The sequence below is a fragment of the Eublepharis macularius genome, chromosome 8 (assembly GCF_028583425.1).
Source record: "Eublepharis macularius isolate TG4126 chromosome 8, MPM_Emac_v1.0, whole genome shotgun sequence".
NCBI lineage: Eukaryota > Metazoa > Chordata > Lepidosauria > Squamata > Eublepharidae > Eublepharis > Eublepharis macularius.
In genome coordinates this window covers 68487816-68507834 of record NC_072797.1, presented here as the reverse complement: position 1 = coordinate 68507834, position 20019 = coordinate 68487816, and the positions used below count along the sequence as shown (strand labels likewise).

At 40.1% G+C, this 20019-nt stretch overlaps 1 protein-coding gene across 6 annotated transcripts in view; it reads left to right on the top strand.

The window, feature by feature from the left end:
* The window catches only part of EPB41L4A (erythrocyte membrane protein band 4.1 like 4A), a 177427-nt gene that overhangs the window by 87123 nt on the left and 70285 nt on the right, over positions 1-20019 (top strand). For 5 of the 6 annotated variants that reach the window (XM_054987238.1, XM_054987242.1, XM_054987241.1 and 2 more), the window contains 6 exons: positions 2099-2177; positions 3321-3418; positions 8646-8766; positions 10447-10534; positions 14129-14217; positions 15285-15348. In XM_054987238.1, coding sequence (XP_054843213.1) covers positions 2099-2177; positions 3321-3418; positions 8646-8766; positions 10447-10534; positions 14129-14217; positions 15285-15348 — 539 coding nt within the window. The remainder of the gene's footprint in view (positions 1-2098; positions 2178-3320; positions 3419-8645; positions 8767-10446; positions 10535-14128; positions 14218-15284; positions 15349-20019) is intronic. The other variant, XM_054987239.1, reaches the window with a different exon arrangement.

Here is a 20019-nt window from a genome sequence, read left to right as displayed (position 1 = left end):
ATACTCATAGAAATGCTACCGGAGACTGCCCAGTCTCAGCAAGCAATCTTAACCGTTTTGGAGGGAAAATCTTTCTCACAGAGGGCGAGTGAGTGGGCCTTACGTCAGCCCCAATCCCCCATCCTCAATGATTTGAGGAGCAGGAGAAAAAGGGGAAGTAGTACTGATGGTGACCTTCTAGGAATTTCCCCAATTCCTGTGGTAAATATCATAGAGATTCCTAGATTGTCACATTAAAAGATGTCACTTCTGGGTGGAGAACTGAAGAATGTGATGTTACTTCTGGGTAATGGTCTAGGAATCCCTCCATCACATCCCCTGAAACTCCATTGTCCCAAAAGTCTTCTAGAATTTGCTAGTGCATGGCTGGCAACCTTACTTAAAGTGCATTGATATTTCAGTGTCTAGGTATCACTTACAGTACAAACTGAACAAGAGTTGCTCCAGTCCAAGCCCATTGAAATCAATGGGCTTAGACTGGAGTAACTCTGCTTATGATTGCACTGAAAATTGTACACTCTGAGTGCTAAAAATTCTATAGGTATATCCATGATTCAACTGTTTTCGAAAGTAGTAATCTTTCTAAAGAACTACGTAATGAGAATTTGGATCCAAAAGTACAGTTTTGCCAGCATGATAACACTTGGTGGAACAGCACTTACTGGTAGAGTAGGTGGGATGATTTTTGGCAACTTCCTCTCCCATTGCAGACCCCGGTGCTGTTCATGAGGCCCCTAGGATCAGAATATGAAGGAACATAGTCAGTGGGTGGAAGTAGAAGCTCTGTTCTACTCATGGTAATTAGTATCTTGCCTAAGGTTTTTTATACACAACGGCACAGTTTTTGACTTGAGTTTTTTATACTCACTTTTAAATGAAGGTCTAGAACTGTGGCAATTGAGTCCAGAATTGTGACAAGAACATGGATGTCACATACTCTGAATGAACCAGTTCTTAGTCTCTTGGGAAAATTGGTATTGCGCTCAGTCTTCAGACCTCCCAGTTTCAACGAACGATCCTGTCATAATGGTTCACCCTAAAATATCTCCCTTCTGAGCTCTTATTATAATAATAGCTAAAAATAATTAAACATAAAATTCCAAATTTGGAATATGAAAAATTTTGAGAGAAGCTCTTCAATAATATCTTTTATCTTGTGTTATATATGTCCTAAAGTACTTCATTATTTGGAGCTCAATTAAGTTGTATGCAAAAAAGTGGTCAAGCTGGTTGGGGATAAGGAAGGTAGTCCCCACAGTGGCCTGTGTGTGCAGATATCCATGCATGTGTCCTCAGTGAGGGGAGATGTGATGACATGAACATCCTTCCACGTGGAAGCACCACTGAACAGGATATCCAGTGTACATTAAAATATTTAACTGCATAAATTAGATATGCATTGTGATCCTGTGCATATGTCTGAAGCTAGTAATCTTTGGTTCAATGGGCTTATTTCCAAGTAAGAAGGCACAAGAATACAGCCATTGACATTTAATGTAGATGAACTTACAGATTTCACACAGGTCTGTGCTTACCTGAGTATACATGTCTATGTAAATTGTGGTCCCTGCCATTTTACAAAGAAAACCTCATGGGAACATTGTCAAATGTTCTCAATTCTTTGTAGAAGATGCTTGGGTATTTAGGTTGGGCACCACTACTATAAAGCCCTAAAATCAATGTTTTTGATCTCTAGTTTTTGAATTGTTACCCAGTGAAAAAAGGAAGGCAGCTCAGTAGCCCATACTCTGTGTAACAACAGCTGGGGGAAAGTGGAACTTCCTTCCAAGTAAATTTCAGGTTTGCTGTTTGTTTGTTAGTTTATAGTCCAGTTTTCTTACTGAGACCCAAGGCAGATTATGCAGTGTAAGTAAAAACAATGTAATCAAAAGCTAGAACATTCACTGAGCAAAATACAATATGATCAATAGTTAGGATATTCAGTGAACAGATACAATAGGGTATGACTGCAGAAAATTTGAAAACAAGCATAAATCCAAACACAGAGATGAAATCCTTCTGTATGTGTAATATAATGTGCAAACAAACATTGCTTTGTATATACTTCAAAATTAATCAGTTTTCTTATTTCTAATAGCTGGTCCGCCATATACACTGTATTTTGGAGTAAAATTCTACGCGGAAGATCCTTGCAAACTAAAAGAAGAAATTACCAGGTACAATATAAATAACATTTAACCATTAGGAATTGGACCCAGCAGGCGTTTTCTTCCCATTTAGCTTCAGATTTGTATTTTGTCATGAGGGATCTCCTAAATAGAGTGAAAATGAAAGCTCTAGGATAACAATTTATTCTACCATAGCTTTAAGGAATAAATTCTGGATGTGCATTTATTTTCAACATTGAATATCCCATGCAAAGTATACAAAGTTCCATAATGAAAAGTTCGTGAATTATGCTGTATAATGCAGTAATTTAAGCCATTATTCTGTTTCCTAATGATGATAATTATATGCTGATTGTGCTGTATTTAAAGTAGATATTTTTCAATCAGTAGCCTTCTTCTTGTTCCAGTGGATGCACCTTGTATGCAGATATGTGGTGGCTGTCCAGAAAGCCTATAGTATGACAGACGATAGATCCTATCTTATAATATCATGTGTATAGAACTGTGAGTGTTATTTAGGATTGCCAGGTCTCCAGTTATAGCAGGAGATCCCCTGGCAACTGCATTTGTTGCCTACTGGTGCCTGAAGCAATGGTGGGGGGGAAAGGGGGCATACACCAGCATTGTACCAGTGCACTGCCATCAGTTCCAGTAAAACCTGGAAATGATGTCATGGACACTCTAGGATTTACAAAACATTCTATGGTTTTACAGAGTTTTTGCGCTTCTTAGAGCACCCATGACATCAGTACATTGGCATGATGCTGGTACACCAGTCCCCATTCCCTAATTTTTCTCCCCGGGGTTGCCGGCTGCAGTTTGGCAACCCTAGTAGTATAGTTGGTTTTTGAATTACGTGCGGTTAATCTGCAGGGCCATGGCTTTATAAAATTTATAATTTTGTAAATATAAAATATAATGTTATATTTATAAAATTTTATAAAGCAATACAATTACAGTAGCAGTACACACGCTGCTGTTCGTAAGGCTGTGATCTCAAACGTTGCATGGGGACACCATGATGCCCACTGAGATTTCAAATAAAATACAATTTGATTTCAGTTTTCTGATGTGCACTGCCTGCCCTCTTTTAAGCTAATCTAGTGGTGCTTCTTTTGAATAAAACTGTGGTAATAAAATGTTAAGCATATTAGGATCTTCAACATTGTTATTTTCTGCCTTCGTTTTTAGGTATCAGGTATTTTTACAAGTGAAACAAGATGTCTTGCAGGGCCGCTTGCCTTGTCCTATCAACATTGCTGCTCAGCTCGGAGCTTATGCAATACAATGTATGTGCTTCTGGTCAAATAATATTGCACTTTCTTTGTCAGTGCTTTCTGCAACACTTTTTTACCTGGTGGAAGTAGGATTATCAACTCCTGATTGGGAAATTCCTGGAGATTTGAGGGTGGAGCCTGGGGATGGTGGGCTTTGGGAAAGGGAGGGATGTCAGTGGGGCATAACACCATAGAGTCCACCCTCCAGAGCAGCTGTTTTCTCCAGGGAAATGGATCTCTATTGGCTGAAGATCAGTTGTAATGCTGGGAGATCTACAGGCTCCACCTGGAGTTTGGCAATAGGATTACCAGATCCCTATACCCTCCTGGTGGGGGGGGAAGACCTGGCACTTACCTCGTGCCTTGTTGATTGTTTTTGCATGTGTGTGCTCCTGGTACTTGCATGATGATGTCATTTCTGGGAAGTGATGTGATCACAGTGGCCACAGGCGTGCTCCCGTGCTTTGCATGGGGCAAATTCAGCTCGTCTGAGGCCAAAATGGGCCCCAGTGAAGCACAAGAGCACGCCCACAGTGACGCTGTCACTTCAGGAAGTGATGTTGTGCCCCACTGGGAGTGTTCCCAGTGCGTGCTTTCCCGGGCCGCCTGATGGTGGCCAGTGATCTCTGGGGAGCTTGCCACCTCTTGCTAACCACCAACGAACAGCAGGCATCAGGGCAAACCCCTGCCACTGGTGAGCAACTGGGAAGCCTGTTTGTCGACCCTAGATGCAAGTTTATTACATGCTTTAAGGCAACTATGTGTGCCTCAGACTTGTGTAGAAAAAAACCACTATCCCATAGCCTGCGTGAATCCAGACTGAAATGGGTCCAGTGCACCAGATTTATCCAAGATGACCTGGATTTGGTCAACTACTGCTCTCTCTATCACTTTTGCCCAGAAGGGAAAGATTGAAGACTGGGTGGTAGTTGGCCACGTCAATTTTGTTTAGGGGTGGTGTGTGAATAACTGCTTTTTGAGTGGCCAAGGGACTGATTTATGATAGACCTCCTCAAGTGTTCATTTATGTGGTTCTTATATGATTTTAATAGCCAAGATGGGCAATGATCCAGCACATAAATAGTAGCCTTCACAGATGCCAGTATCCTGTCAACATCCATAACTGTAATTGAGTCAAAGTGGCCCATAAATGAGCCAGATGTTGTGTAAAGCATTTCTTCCACCTCACCTATGTTACAGCTGGCATCTAAATCAGAACATATTTGTGCTATTTTACTGGCAAAAACTTTGCAAAGGCATCACAGCTAATTGTCTGTTCTTGAGACTAAAGATTCAGATCTAGGAGTTAGAAGATATCAAGATACCGTGAACAATTAGGATGGTCGTGAACTAGCTGACGCAATGGTTGCAGAGAAATTAACATTTCTTTGCAGCTTTCATTACTACTTCATACATCTTCCAGTGGGCTCAGTAGCATGTTCTATGAGTTTCAGCATGATCCCCCCCCAGTGTCTTTCTAGAAGTATTCCAGCCCTCTTTAGTCTCCCAACTCTGTGTTAAAACATGGGGCTGGCTTCCATCCCAACGGCTGGAAAAGTCGATTTGGAGCAATGTTGACAATTGCTTCAAGAAGCTTCACAACCTCAATAGAGCAAATGTCTGGAATCCTAACCCCCCCTAGGGCATTTTGGAATCTAGAAGGATCTATGAGCCTTTGTGGGCGAACCATTTTAATTGGTCCTCCCTTTTTGTTGGATGTTGGGGCCATATTTACTTCAACTTCTGCAGACTTCTGGTACAAACTATATCTGTCCTTGACTTTCATTGTCTTTCATTGGGAACTAAAGATAGACTGGATATTATCTTTGTTTACTGACCACCTATCACTTCACTATGTACCCTGAATTGGTAGAGGTGCTCTTGGATGTGGTGTTGGAGACCCGATGAGCCTGCTTGTGAGGAGGGCAGAATATAAATCTAATAAATAAATAAAATAATAAAAATAAATTGATTGTCTTGATGACATCAACATTCATGCTGAATGCTCCACATCAGGCCCCCCCCCCAGGAATTTATAGCTTCGCTGGCAGTCCTGGGCCTCTCTCAAGTAGTGATAGGCCCCACACATGCGAGGCCACACAGATTTAATATTTTGCACTGGGACTTTGAAGGAAGGTCGTGTTTCAGGCTTGCAGATTTGGCCTGAACCACCAGACATCTTTCCTGGTCAGTCACCACCAGTTCAGATCTTATAAGTACATGTGTAGAATTTAATTTTTTTGGCCCACTTTTATGCATATTGAACTTCATTTGCCATGTTGCAGTCCATTCATCGAACCTGGTGAGTTCCTCTTGGATCTTCCTTCTGCTGTGTCAGACCACATGAAACTACCTTCTAAGTCAACCATTGATCTATCAAGGACAGTGTTATATACTCTGGTAGGAAGCAGTTCTCCATGATGTCATATAGTGCTTTTTCCTATCACCTACTGCCTGATCCTCTTAATGCCAATGATTAAACCTTGGACCTTCTGCATGGAAGGCAAATACTCTCTTACGGAGCTATGATCCCACACTTTTGGATTCCTAGTCCTTGGGCTAAAAGCAGATCGTAAAAAAAAAAAATTAAAAAGCTCAGACCCCCATCTGCTAGTTAAAAGCCTGGGTAAAAAGAAATGTTTTGACTAGGCGTCAGGTGAACCTCAAGAGGAAATTCCATAAGTAAAGTTCTGTTACTGGAAAAGGTCTGTCTCTGGTTGCCACCCAACTCTCCTGTGTAGAGAGCAAGTCTTAAGAGGATGATTTCAATTTAGCTGGCTGGATAGTATGGCAGGAAGGGGTCTTTCTAGTTTGTGCCAATGTCAGCACACAATGGGACAACTGCCAGGACCCAGGGCTTCTGCCCGGGTCTACTGCTACTAATTCTCATGCACTTGCTAGGGCTTCAGCACCCATGCTCCCAACTGCATACAATGCCACCAGGGAAAGGGCTGCAGGCATGCAGATGACTATGAGCATGGGCAGTGGGAGGGCTTGCAAGCAGGCAAGGAAAACTCATGCAGACAGGTAGGAGCTATGGGGGGGGGGGGAGGAAAGGAGTGTGCAAGTGAGGAGCAGGGTGGTGGGCAGATGAGGGGAGGGAGCCTGGGAACTTTCACCCACTCTCCCCGAAACCTGGAACTAGCTCTGCTTCAAGTATGCTGAGCCAAATCATTTGGGCTTTAAAGAAGCCATGCTGATTTTTTTCACAGTAGATACTTGTTCCATATAAGCTTAACAATTCTGTATTTAATAACTCTTTTCTGCCAGTGTCCCTGGAATAGAACTGATCTGCAATTTCCTGTGTCCTTCATAAATTTCTTTATAAAAAAGCCATGATATTTGCTATTTTCCGGTCTTCTGGTAAGGAGGTTAATTTTAGTAAGTTGCATATGATGGATAGGATATCCATCATATTTAAAAGATATTTAAAATATCTTTTTCTTAAGAATCCTCAGGCCATGATAAGTTGTTAGTTTTTAATTTGTCAAGTAGAATGTAATCTTTTATCATCTTTATACTGTTCTAGTCTTAAGATGCCCATCCTGGAAATAGTGACTCTGGAGAGGGTTACTGCACCACATCTTTCACAGTGAAGACAGAGAAAATGAATTCATTCAGCATCCTTCTATTCTCCCATTCTTACTTTAGCAATCCATCTACTCCATTAATATCTAACCCTAGCTGGTTTCCTGCTTCTTATATATTTAAAGAATTTTTTTACTGTTTTGTCTTAATGTTTATGCTCTTGAAAGTCTTATTTTTCTTGCCTTAGCATCCACTTAAAATTGCATTTAGCAGAATCATTTTATTTTTCTCATTAGGACAAGTCTTTCACTTTTTAAAGGAAGCCTCCTTGCTTTTTATGGCCTCTTTTATGTTGCTATTTAACCACACTTGCTTCCTTTTAGTTTTGATGGTACCTTTTTTAATCTGGAAATTAAAGCATATGTTTCACTTTGTCTTGCTGGGAAAAAATGCAGCCTAACTGTGCTTAGTTTAAGTGTGATATCAGTCTTCAGAGAATGTACTCCAAGAAGAAAGATGTGTCTGGGCTCAATTTTTAGCAACTTCTGGAGGTAGCAAATATGAGATATATTTTGTATAGAATTTAAATTTGAAACTTGGTATGTAAACACTCAGAATGAGCAGATAAGCATTCAGAATGGGACATAAAGAATGCTGCCTGTGTGTGATATCCCAACCAATTATCTTGTGCTCACATTGAAGGCTGATTGAGGGCTTTGTGCAGTCATATTGGGTTTTTTGAGAACTGTCATGTTGGTATCAATTAGCAACAGCTGAATTGAATCCTTGTGCAATCATGGCACACTAGTGGAAGGGAGTAAGATACCTTATGAACAAGTCAGTTTATGAGAGTGCTTAAGTATACCATTTCCTAAAGACACAATAACCTTTTTTAATTGGTATTGGAAACAGCATAGAAGGGCTGACCAGTTCCACTGTGGTACCATGGATGTTCACCTCTTTGTATCTGTTAAACTAGTAATTCACACATTATGCATTGGGGCACACTAACGTGCTATGAAAGAACTGTGACTGCTCTGAAAAACTGATTCAATAATCCAACTCTCCCATGAGCCCAGTGTTCAGAGGAGGCTGCCTGCTATATATCTGCATGATTTGTTGCTCTGAATTTGTCCATTAGCTTCTGTTGTGCTGCACGTCTGTCTTGAGCATGGTTGGATCATTCATTTGCTTCTGGTGCAGAGAAGCAGCATAATTACCCTCTCTCTGAAGAGGCTGCCCCTTGTGTCTCCACAGCAGTCTCTGTAGTTAAATTCCAAAGGGAGGCATGCCTTGACCAGAACACAGAAACATAGGGAGTGTGTTCTGTTGTGAGTAGTGTAGGTGATTCTTATTCTGATACACCTACAGGGATAAGACTGAATTGTGCCTCCAAGTTTAAGTCAGTGTAAAGTATGCTTTAGCTATGAGCAATGTTGGTGACTTGGAGTTGGGCATGCATGTAGTACTGATATTTCAGTTTTAGACCATTAATTACCAACCACTTTATTGCAAGTGCAGTAATTCTGTGAAAGTTATGAGGAGCTCATAAGATATTTTAGTGGCTCTGTACTATCTTGGGATGTTGTCAGCTTACCTTTTCTTGACCTCCTAGTTTTATGTTATTTTTAGTTCTTATGGTTGCACTGGGAAATAACACTGTGTTAATTACACCAAAAAACTATGTGATTTTTTTAAATGTTCTGTATAGCTGAGCTTGGGGACTATGACCCGTACAAGCACATTGCTGGCTATGTATCAGAATACCGCTTTGTTCCAGACCAGAAAGAAGAATTAGAAGATGCTGTAGAACGGATACACAAAACTCTGATGTAAGTATTCGGTTGTATGAATGAAACCTGCATTGGGAAGTTAAATAGTACAAGAGACAGAACAGGACAGCTTGGGGTCCTGTTAGAGAGAATTTCCAGAAATGTAATATCTGAAAAGGTCTGTTCCCTCTTCCTAGATGGCCAACCCTATTTGATAAAGGGAGCTTGATTCTTGAATGCTTATACCCTGGAAATCTTGTTGGACCACCAGACTTGAATCTAGATGACTTGTGAAATTGTAGTTCTGTGAAGAATTACTAGGGATCTCTAACAGAATTCAGCATGTCCTCATAATACAATTCCCAGAATTCTTCAGAATATGACAGTTAAAGTGGCATAAAGCCAATATCGGCTTACAGTGTAGATAAGTCTTTTCTTTCTCTGGAACATGCTTTAATACTTGACTCTCTAGTCACTATTTACATTGCAACAGTATAGTAGTAGTAGTAGTAGTAGTAGTAACAACAACAACAACAACAACAAACAGTGTGCTTATATACTGCCCTTCTGGACAGGTTAGTGCCACACTCGGTGTGCTGAACAAAGTCAGTGTTACTGTTATTCCCACAAAATGGCTGGGGAGCTGGGGCTGAAAGAAGTGGCTTACCCAAGGCCACCTGCTGAGCTCATGGCAGTAGTGGGAGTTGAACTAGCAGAGTGCTAATTCATAACCCAACCACTTAACCACTATGCTACAGCAGCTGTGTTTCAACCAGAAGCAGTATTAAATGGTATGAATAAGCATAGAAACAGACAGGAAGATCATACAATTTTATAAACACACAAATTCATCATTTAGTATAAGAGTTATAATAATTACAGCAGCAAAAGCATATTTTACAAAGACAAGCATTGTTCATAGTTTGTAAGATTTAGCTCATCAGTCAGCATAGTTGTTTGACAGAATCATCCATGTCAATCACAAAGTTGAGGGAGAAGGAAAAAGCATGTTTAAGAATTGAGTCAGGTGATTATGGACTGAGAATTCATGAGGAGAGAGAGGCACGTTGATAAAAAGCTTGCTGGTTTGAATGTCATATCCAGGCTGGAAAACTACAACCTTTTGAAGATCTTTTGGAAACTTCAGCTGGTCAAAAAAGCTGCAGTGTTGTTGAAATTACCCGTTTTTTAAAAGCACTATGATGGTTACAAGTTTGCTTCTGGACTCATTTCACAGTGCTGGGTTTACATTTAAAGCCTTACATGAATTGGCCCAGGGTATCTGAGAGAGACCTCTCCTATGAGATTTACTCTCCTACCAATTTACTAAGGTGTGTTCACATTCTAAGTGAGGTGATGATGAGACAAAGTGGTAGTCTTGGTGGTAATATTATGGTCCTGAAGGAATGGCACCCCCTCCTTTTCCCTGGCAAGAAATATAATCATGAACTGGGGTTTTTATGTTAATAGATTACAGACACACCCCTCTTGGCACAGCTTCTCTCCATCAAAAAAGGAGTTAAATGGTGTAAAAGAGGCAGAAGTTTGTACAAAGAACCCTACTCATAGGCTTCATATTTTACATGGGGTGTGTATGCGAAGTGTACTTGCCTTCCTTATAACACATAAACTAGGGCTTTGTTAACATTCCTCACATCAGGAAGTGTCATGAAAATCATTCCCCCCCCCCAAACATTTTCTGTGTTGAATAGATATCTGTATGATTGTTATGTTCAACAGGGGCCAAGTTCCAGCTGAGGCAGAAATGAATTACTTAGGAGTGGCAAAAACACTTGAAATGTATGGAGTTGATCTTCATCCTGTCTATGTAAGTAATATTTTAAATAACAAGCCTACAAAGGTAACTCTATACAATTGCAGGAAGTTGCTCTAGTCAAGCAATTTTTTGTGAATATTGGTCTCAAATGTATGAAGCACTTCAGAATATTTCATTGATGTGAAGTGAAGATGGCAGTCTACATATATAAGAATTTTGTGTGGACTTTGATGCACATATAGGGCCTGGATAGGGATTTTTTTAAAAAAATGAATACAATCTAGATACTCCCCCCTCATCAAATATCATAGGAGGAAGCGTATGTAAGTGGCATTCCTTCTGTGAGGAAGCCTACTACTTTCTGGGCCACACTGGAGTGCTAGAGACAACGTTTTCAGGTGTGGATTGGAATCCCATGACACACCAAGGCCTGGGGATACGTGGATATTTTACAAGACTGCAGCACTCTTGGCTTCTGACTATACTGGTTGCAGCCATTTTGAGCTTATATTCAATTAGTAGAATGAGTGTGGGATCATGAAGGAACTCTTACCTGGCCACTGCCAAACCAGAAGGCCTACCACTGGAGACCAAGAGCTTGGCCAAAGTCTTGTTACCGTTGACTGGAATCCAGAGCTACATACACTATCAGCGTAACCTACCTCACCGGATAGTTGTGACGATAAAATGAGGAGAAGAGAACAATGCAGGCCACTATGTTTCCCAGAAAGGCAGGGAATAAATGAAGTAAATAAATAATTTTGCAGTCATAACCACATGCTCAGTGAAATGATTCAGTTTTTTTTCTTTCAACAGCAAATTCTTGTGCTATATCAGTCAGTTTTTGAAATTCTGTTTGGTTTTAAAAGCAGTCTTCCATTCAATATAAGGGACTTGTCAGACCTAGTTGTGCAGCTTCTGGACACCAGAAAGATTTAACTCACAAACTATAAAGCCATAATTACACAAAGTCATAACCTGGTCATTGGCTATGTTTCTTTAATAAGGCTTAAATCCATAGGAACACATAGTTTGAAAGAGCATGGATTAAGCAGGCTTATGCCCAAGGAACAGTAGTAGGCATTCTATGAAAAAGTGGTTATGTTTGCATACAGAAGACACTATACTGGAAAAACAATATGGATAACAAATCTGAGGGATTTATGCTAAGTGTTCTTAACAAGGGGTTTATTATAGCAGGAAGTGTTGAAACAGGAAATATCAAAGTAGCTCCAAGAATGTCAGTAAGGCCTTTAAAATGTGAAAGTAACAGCAAATAAATAATTAGCTCAACACTTAGGCACGTTACTATATTCCTATCCTCAGGGCCACATAGAACCACGAAGGAGCCTGATGCTTAGGCATGTTACCAAAGGGAAAATTTAAATAAAATATCTTGGAATATACATCATCAATCTTTATTACGGTCATAGACCACACATTAATAGCATCTTGGAATATAATATTCCTGGTGGCAGCAAACTACCCAGAGGGTGTAAGGGAAAGATTAAAGGCAAAATCTACCCAAGAGGAAGAAGGGGTCATAACAAGTTGGAGGCTTAGTGGTGGGATCTCAAACATCCTGAGGAAGAGAAAATATTTTTAGTGGGATATAATAGCCTGGGAGGAAGGAACATTCTGAGAGAAAGGCATTCTGAAGGGACAGATCGCCAAAGAGACAGAGTGTTCAGTTAAATTCTATGAGGAATATAGAACTGTTATAAAGGAAAGACACAGAAGAACTAGTAGGATTTATAAGAGAGAACATAATCAGGTGAAGTTTAGTAAAATTGTAGAAGGAAATACAAGTAAAAGAGAGAGAAATGGCAGAGTTTATGGGGATGAAAAAGGATGCTTTGTTCCAGAAGTGCAATGAGTTCAATTTACCTCATGAGGGGAAAAGTGTAGAAGAACTGAGAGTTATACTGATACAAAGCAGTGTGGAGCCTAGTAGAACAGCAGAGGAGAGAAACCCTGAGGGAATGTACAACCCTAGTCCAGAATATTTAGACTTTCTGAGGGGAAAGTTGAAGCAGAACAAAAACAGTTTGAGATGGAAAAGTGGAATGAACAAACGCAGCTTGAAAGGGAAAAGTTGAAAGCTGAAGCTAAACAAAAGCAGCTTGAAAGGAAAACATAACATACAGCTTCTCTCTTCTGACAGTTGTTTATAAGCAAAGTTACCATAATACATCATGCAGCTTCTCCACCTTCAGGAGCTTCCCCATTAGTTAAATGGTTGGGGGACAGAACTCATATTTGTGGAATTGAATTCAGCCAGCTTTTTTGCTTGGTCAGTTCCTCACCTTACTACAGCTTCTGTCGCCCATGACTTTTGCTCATGCAGATCCCATAGCCTTATTGGTGGTCAAAGTAAAACCCCTCCTCTCTTTTTAGCAGTGGAAACTGGGTTGGTTAGTAGGTTGGATCCCACAGTACTTATCTGCTTGTCAGCAGCTTTAGCACAAGTGGAAACACAAGCCATTGCAAGTTGACCTTGCACTAAATCAACTCAATTATCTTGCGTTGCACAAGAAAAAGTAAGAGAGGCATTTGAAGTGTGAATGAGCATAGTCAATAATAAAAGTTTAACATTAACAATAACAAACCAACCAAAGCAAGAAGTGTTTAAGCCTCATATGAGAAAGTTCCCCATATTATGATGCTGGAGTTCTGTGACTGGAACTCCCCGTGTGTAATTTTGCCTTTAAAGGCAGATGCACAGTGCATGAGGGAGAGAGCTGGATAGGGGCTGTACACTGGTAGAAGGGCAGAGTCTTGCCTCCCATACAGTGTAGGCAGCTGTCTTGTTCCTGATGAGTTATTAATACAGCCCTCGAAGAGGGTTATTTCTGGCCAGGTGGCATGGGATGGGTGGATGAGTTAAGCCCCCTTTACCGTGCCAGTGATTTACACTCAAGGCAAGAAGGGATATATTTGTAGGCTGGCTAAGTTTCTGCTTGAATTAGGAATCTGAGATGGAAAATCAGTTTTGAAGGAATAAATGGAAGTAGAAGATTTGCATATTAAAATCATGATGAGATGCTTGTTCAAAAACAGGAAAATTAGAACATAACAAAGCAGATGGACATATGGTGATAAAATTCCTAACTAAAATGGGTGTGTGTGTGGGGGGGGGGGAGAATACCTTTTAAATGGTAGTATGAATCAATTCAGCTTATTTTATTTTTAAAACTTGCTTCGATACCCTGCCCTTCTCTTCAGAGAATGTTGTTCTCCTCTCTTCCATTTTATACTTACAACAATCCTGTGAGGTTAGTTATGGGGAGAGTATGTTCTCCCAACAAACTTTCTTGGCAAAATTTGGATTTGAACCTGGATCCTAGTCCAACGTTCTAGCCACTATACAACATTGTCTCTCTTAATTTGTAGTGTGAGAATACTATTCTACAGCTTATTCCTGAAAGAAACAATCCATCAAAATAAACATCATAGTTTTTACTGTTAATATGAAAACATTTGAAAACATTTCTTACTTGTGGAAACAATGTTTAAAAGCTTATTGGATTTCTTGAATGAGAATGTATGATGAACAGCTGATTTTTGAAGGCACAGACTTTGCAAACGGATTTCCTTTAAGTACATGAACGCATTTACATGTATATTTATGAAATTATTTTTCAGGGTGAAAACAAATCTGAATATTTTCTAGGATTGACCCCTGTAGGAGTAGTTGTTTATAAGAATAAAAAGCAAGTTGGAAAATATTTCTGGTAAGTGAAGGCTATCAGGTGAGTCCATGTAGCGATAATGTAGTTTAGTAAATATATATTGATTAAACTTTGGGTTGTATCCAACCTTTTCCCCCTTCTACCTGAAGGTCACTTCTGCTGATAGAAGAGGAGGAAGGGATTTTTGCTTCCCTTTCCAATTGCAGGCTCTCCTAGTTTGCACCCAGTGCTGTTACTGGGTGTTTCTCTGAATTCCAGGAGCAGAGGTTGGAGGAGGAGTATGGTAGGCTACAGTGGGAGGATGGAAGCAGGAAAGTTCCATTTTACTTGCAGAGTTCTACTTGTGGTTTGTTGTATACAACCCTTAGTGTACAGTGTTAATTTTTTGGTAAATAAGATTGATTACGTAACATTATGAAATAGGCTGGAAAGAATAGATTCTTTCTCACATAACGATTTGTGTGTAAGTATTTCCTCCTGTAATGGCTAGTCACTGTAGCCATACTGTCTAAGTAATAAGCACACGTCCTGCAAAGTTTAGTCAGGAGCCATCTTTTAACATTCTTTAACGTATGTTCAGAGAAATAATTTGCAATATTTCTGACTGTTGGTATATTGACTATTGATCTACTTCTGGTCTTGAAGGGCAAGATCATGAAAGACATGATCCTAAAGAATTTCTCCCTGGACTGAAACAATTTTAACAACTATCTGCAAGTGGCAGCTACCCAGAGCTCAATGCCTTCTTGGATTAAACAGATTATCTGGATTTGTTCACCCTCTTTCTCATGCAGATTATCTTTTCAGCATGGGCAGTCCAAGCTATTATCCCTGATTAATTTTAACTATGGATTATGCTTGAGAAGAGATTTTTAAATGATTAAAATCACTATTTTGTCCATTCCTAGTTGTATAACATTTTATTATTACAGAAGTGGCTTGAAAGAGTTGGAGAGGAAGGAATATAAATATTTTAAATTTCCACTGCATGATAATACTAATGTCATAGCTAGATTTGTGCATTTCATAATAGTTATTGTAAAAACCTTATCCATTCCAAATTCTTTTAAAATGACTTTATGAATATTTTCTGTGTTTCTAACACATAGGCCTAGAATTACAAAGGTCCATTTCAAGGAAACTCAGTTTGAGCTCAGAGTCCTAGGAAAAGATGTAAGTTATGTGTGTATATGTGTTTGTGCATGGGGCAGTGGGGTTGTATCTGAAAATAAAGCTTACTATGTTTAGTTCTTTTGTTAATTGTGTTCTTATCCCACCCTTCCTCCAAGGAACTCAAGATGATGTAGATCATTCTTCCTTTCACATAGCCCTCTGAGGGTAGGTTGGGCTGAAAGAGAGAAATTGGCCCGGGGTCACCCAGTACACTTTATGGCAGAGTAGGGATTTGACTCTGGGTCTAAATGTATCTGTGTGTAGTTTCTGTGTAGTGGCAGAGATAGCTTTCTCCACTTGAACAACCTCTCTGTGTATACATTTTGTTTGTGTGTGTAACTTTTGAGATGAGAGGGAGAGAATTAAGGAAGAAATATTGAGGTTTTCTCCACCTTTCTCATGTCTGCTAAGATTTATCCAGGGATTGTCTGAAGGTGGAACCACACGAGATGCATGTGTCAGATCCTGCAAGGATCCCTGGGAAATGTAGTCTTAAAAAAACCCAGCCACTCAATGTGATTCTCAGCTGTGAAGTTGTTGTCACTCACAAGAGCGGGAGTTGGAAGCAACTTGTTTGCTCAGGGCAGGTGGTCCAAAGCCTCCCTTTTTGCAGGCTATAATTGAAACATATTAATTAGGTAATTTGTTGTTAGTTTAAAAGGTCCTCCCCATTGTTTCTGCAATAAGCAGCCAAAACGGGACATGGGGATGGGGCTGAATAGCTGGCAGAGGCAGTGTTTTTATGAAGTTAAAAAAAATCACTAATCAGCTGGACCTTAATCTTAGAAACTGATTGCTTCCTACGCAGCAGAGCAATAAAGCAGCACAATTGTAAAAGACTTTTAAAACTATGCTTTCCAGAGGATCTTTGCAATTTTCTTTAACGAGTAGCTGAGTAGGTGGCAGAGACAGTGGAGGACAGTGAGAGAATCCTTTCGCTCCACAGCAATCCTGGCCAGTTCTGTCTTTTAAAGCTATGCTTCCCAAGTAACATTGTATTATCCAACACGTGAAGACCACGTGCCAGGTGTCTCATCTAGTTTGGCTCCCAGTCATGAATCTCTAATGTCTTATCTAGCAGCACCCTTAACAGAGTTGGACTCTATCTGTAATTGAAGAAACCTACAGTAGTAAAGAATGCTTTGTTCACAATCAAATATAAATCACAAGCCCTGTTCACATGATCTGAACGTGTGGAAATGTGGATGGATGATCTGTACATCATTAGTCTTTCTGAACCTTGTGTGTGAATGTGGTGAGTTCTGATGAACTTGTGAAGGTTGGGAGTAGGGTCAGTGGGCTCAGTCCCAGTTCTTCTACATACTTGTACATGCCATACCACGTGAACAGGACTATAAAGTAAATTAGATTATATGGACATAACACCACAGTTACATATAATTCAATAATATAATAAGATTTTTGGTGAATTCTTAGACTTATTTGAAATGTTACATAAAGGGATTAAGAAATCTGGATACTTAGAAGGGAAACATACATATTTGTGGTATAAATGCTGGTGACTGATTTGTAGCTTGGTGATGTTTTTAAATGGGAATTCTGTTTTATAAGAGGCCTAACAGCACTTGGTAATGTCAAGTCCAGACAGGAATGGTTTAGGGAAGTATTTCAAAGGACAAGGATGGAAGATTATGTCTTCTTTCTCAAAGTAGCCCGCTTAAAATTTACCGTCTGATCGAAGTAATGCATCTTTGTTGAGAATACCTACTGGGATCATATACTGATCAGACACAAATTCTCTCCATTCCCACACTATCTTGGTATTTCCAGTGCCAAATTAAGAACAATTTATCTAAATCCTGCTACTGAAACCTGACCAGGAATAGCCTTAATGAAAGTTTGGCAAGGTCTGATTGAATGTCAAACTATAGTAAAAAGGGATGGGGTGAGTTCACACAAGAAGGGGTGTGGCCATCCTTAAATCATGGTTATTTGTTATGTCTTTACTTGCCCTATTTCATCAGACAATTCTGATTCTTTGTAACCATCTTTTCTTTGGGTAATTTTGTCTTGAGCAATTTAGGTGTCATATCACAGAGCTCTTTAAATATAGTTGTACTATTGGCTCTTCAAAACTGATATCACCAAAATCTGTCAGCCTTGAATATAGGCCATCAAATCAACCTTTTCTCAGATAGTTCCAGATACACAGAGCAATTTGTTGCATTTAGTACTTGGAATTCATGCTGTGATAAAACGTCACATTTTGATTACCTGAGAGAGAACTTTACTACTTCTAGTTTATCCTCCAGGCAAATTAAATTAAAGATAATAAACCAATGAAAATTGTAACACTCTTAAGAAGCTGTTGTTATCCAACTCCCATTTATTCATAATAGGAAAAGACAAGCAATTCCACTTAGCAACTTAAGAAACAAACTAATTTCTTGCTTAAATATACTATAAAATGTAGGACTTGTGAGGAAACTTTCAGGTTAATGATGCTTGTAGCTATTCAGCTTATGGAAACCTAATCCTATACACAAACAAAATCTAAGACTAGAGCACAGCATTATGCTTAGCCAATATGGCAGAACTCCCTTCTTAACCTGCACTCTTCTTATCCTGCACCTGTTGCTCCCTTCTTACCCTGCACCTGTTGTTTGTGGTTGCTGCTGGCACCTCAGTCCCAGCCACCATGTACCTTTTTGATATAATGTGTGTATGAGGTATATTATAAGAAAAATCACAAGGAATTGTAGCAACAGTAGGCCACAACAACAGTACTTCAAACTATTCCAGCAGTGTTGCCAATCTCTTACATCACATGCTGAGCAAAGCAGAAAACTTTATTCTTTCCTGGTGGCATTCTTCTGCCCCTACACAGGCTGTATGGTTCTACAATCACTTGGCTATTTTCACTGTCTCTGTATACTTCTACCACACCACTGAACAGTGCATTGATGAACATATGCCATCTTCTCACATTCCAGTGATCAAACCACTGTGAAACAGCTGCTGTATTCTTAACAATCCAGTGAACAGAGCACCAACAATTAATGCAACAACAAGAACTGTACTTGGACCCCAGTTGATGGTTTCAGTTCCTCATGGGCAAGGTGGCAAAAGTATTCTGTGTCAAAATTCCTAGAAGTTTTCACTGCCATCTCCATGCTGAAGTAATACTCAAATAAATATCATCACTTCCAACACAATCTCAGTCATACAGAACGAGACTCGGTGAACAGCCTCAGAAACAATTCTAACATCATAATAAAAGAAGCTGATGGAGGAGAAACAGTTGTTATGAGCAAGTTGGACTACAAATAGGAGACAAAGATAATGCTCCAACACTGCTGCATTTCAACCTCTATGTAAAGCTTTTAGGAGAAATCATTTGTAGCTTTGGAAGTGGATGTCATCAATATCCAGACAACGCCCAGCTTTATAGCTCTATATCCAAATACCCTGGTGATGAAGTATAGGTCTTGAGCTGCTGCAAACAAATTGAAACCAGGGGAGTCCACTAAATAAAAAGTTGCTATGTGACGGACAAGACAGAATACCACTGGTGCCCCCATTCCTTTTAGTTGCCTCCTGAGGTCTTCATAGTCATCCCTAATGTGCTCAGTGGTGTTCACGGCCATATCATTTGTTCCCACATGGAGCATCACAAATGGGTAATGGTCTGTCAGTTTGACTAGCTTGGCCACTTGGTCTGTGCTTTCTTTGAACCCAACCCCTGGCAAGCAACACATAGGGTCAGGCCTGGACATATGAGAGAGAGTCACTAATTGCCAAGACTTTCCTTTTCCTTCGAATGTTATTTTTTTGTAACTCCGTGGAGTTCCTACTTATTCTTTCAGGTCCTTATTGTACATCTGCCAGTTATTCTCGCTCGTCAGCAAGGGCCTGGCATCGATTTCTCAGCTCCAGTGGCACTGAGTGCTGTCTCGCTTTGCACCTTCTGGCTCATGTTGTCGATCTCTGAAGAGGTTCATTAGGAGAATATTCTGTTTTATTGTCCCTTCCACCACTCTCCCCATCCCTTTGCAGGGCCTGAAGACTTTAGTTGATGAAATCTTCTCCTTCTTTGATCTCTTGAAGGATACCAATCCACTCCAGCTCCTCACTTTTTTCTTCTAGTAACACTATCAGCTTGCACTTGTAACAAATGAAGTCCTTCTTGTCCTCAGGGAGGAAGACAAATATAGCACAGCTCTGGCTGGTAACTGGAAATGACTCCTTGGTAGTCATTGTCTTTTTCCAAAAAAGAAGTCTGCTTATGACTGCCATACAAATAGATTTTCTCCCTGGAATCTGCTTCCTGTGAGGAATCCTTGCTAAAAAAATCTGACCTAATGTCTCCTGAGAGCAAAAGTGGTAACACAAGAAGAGAGTCTATGTATACAGAAAGTAGGGGGGGGACCTTACAGGGTCCCCAGGGCAAGAGCTGCAGGCCAGCTTGCCCCTCTGGAGAGGAGGAAGCCTTTAAATGTTAATGGCTCATGGCTCCTACCTGACAAAAGCAGCATCAGAGTGTGTGGTAGCATCACTCCCAAGCAGACAGGCCCTTCTCATTTAGCCACACTACACACAGGGAGAGATGAGGAGCCTTCCCTTTGCAAGCTAAGTTCACCACTCATTCTCAGGCCAAAAGCACCAGTCCCTCTCAACCCCTGTTCACACACAGCAAGCCTCAATCAATTA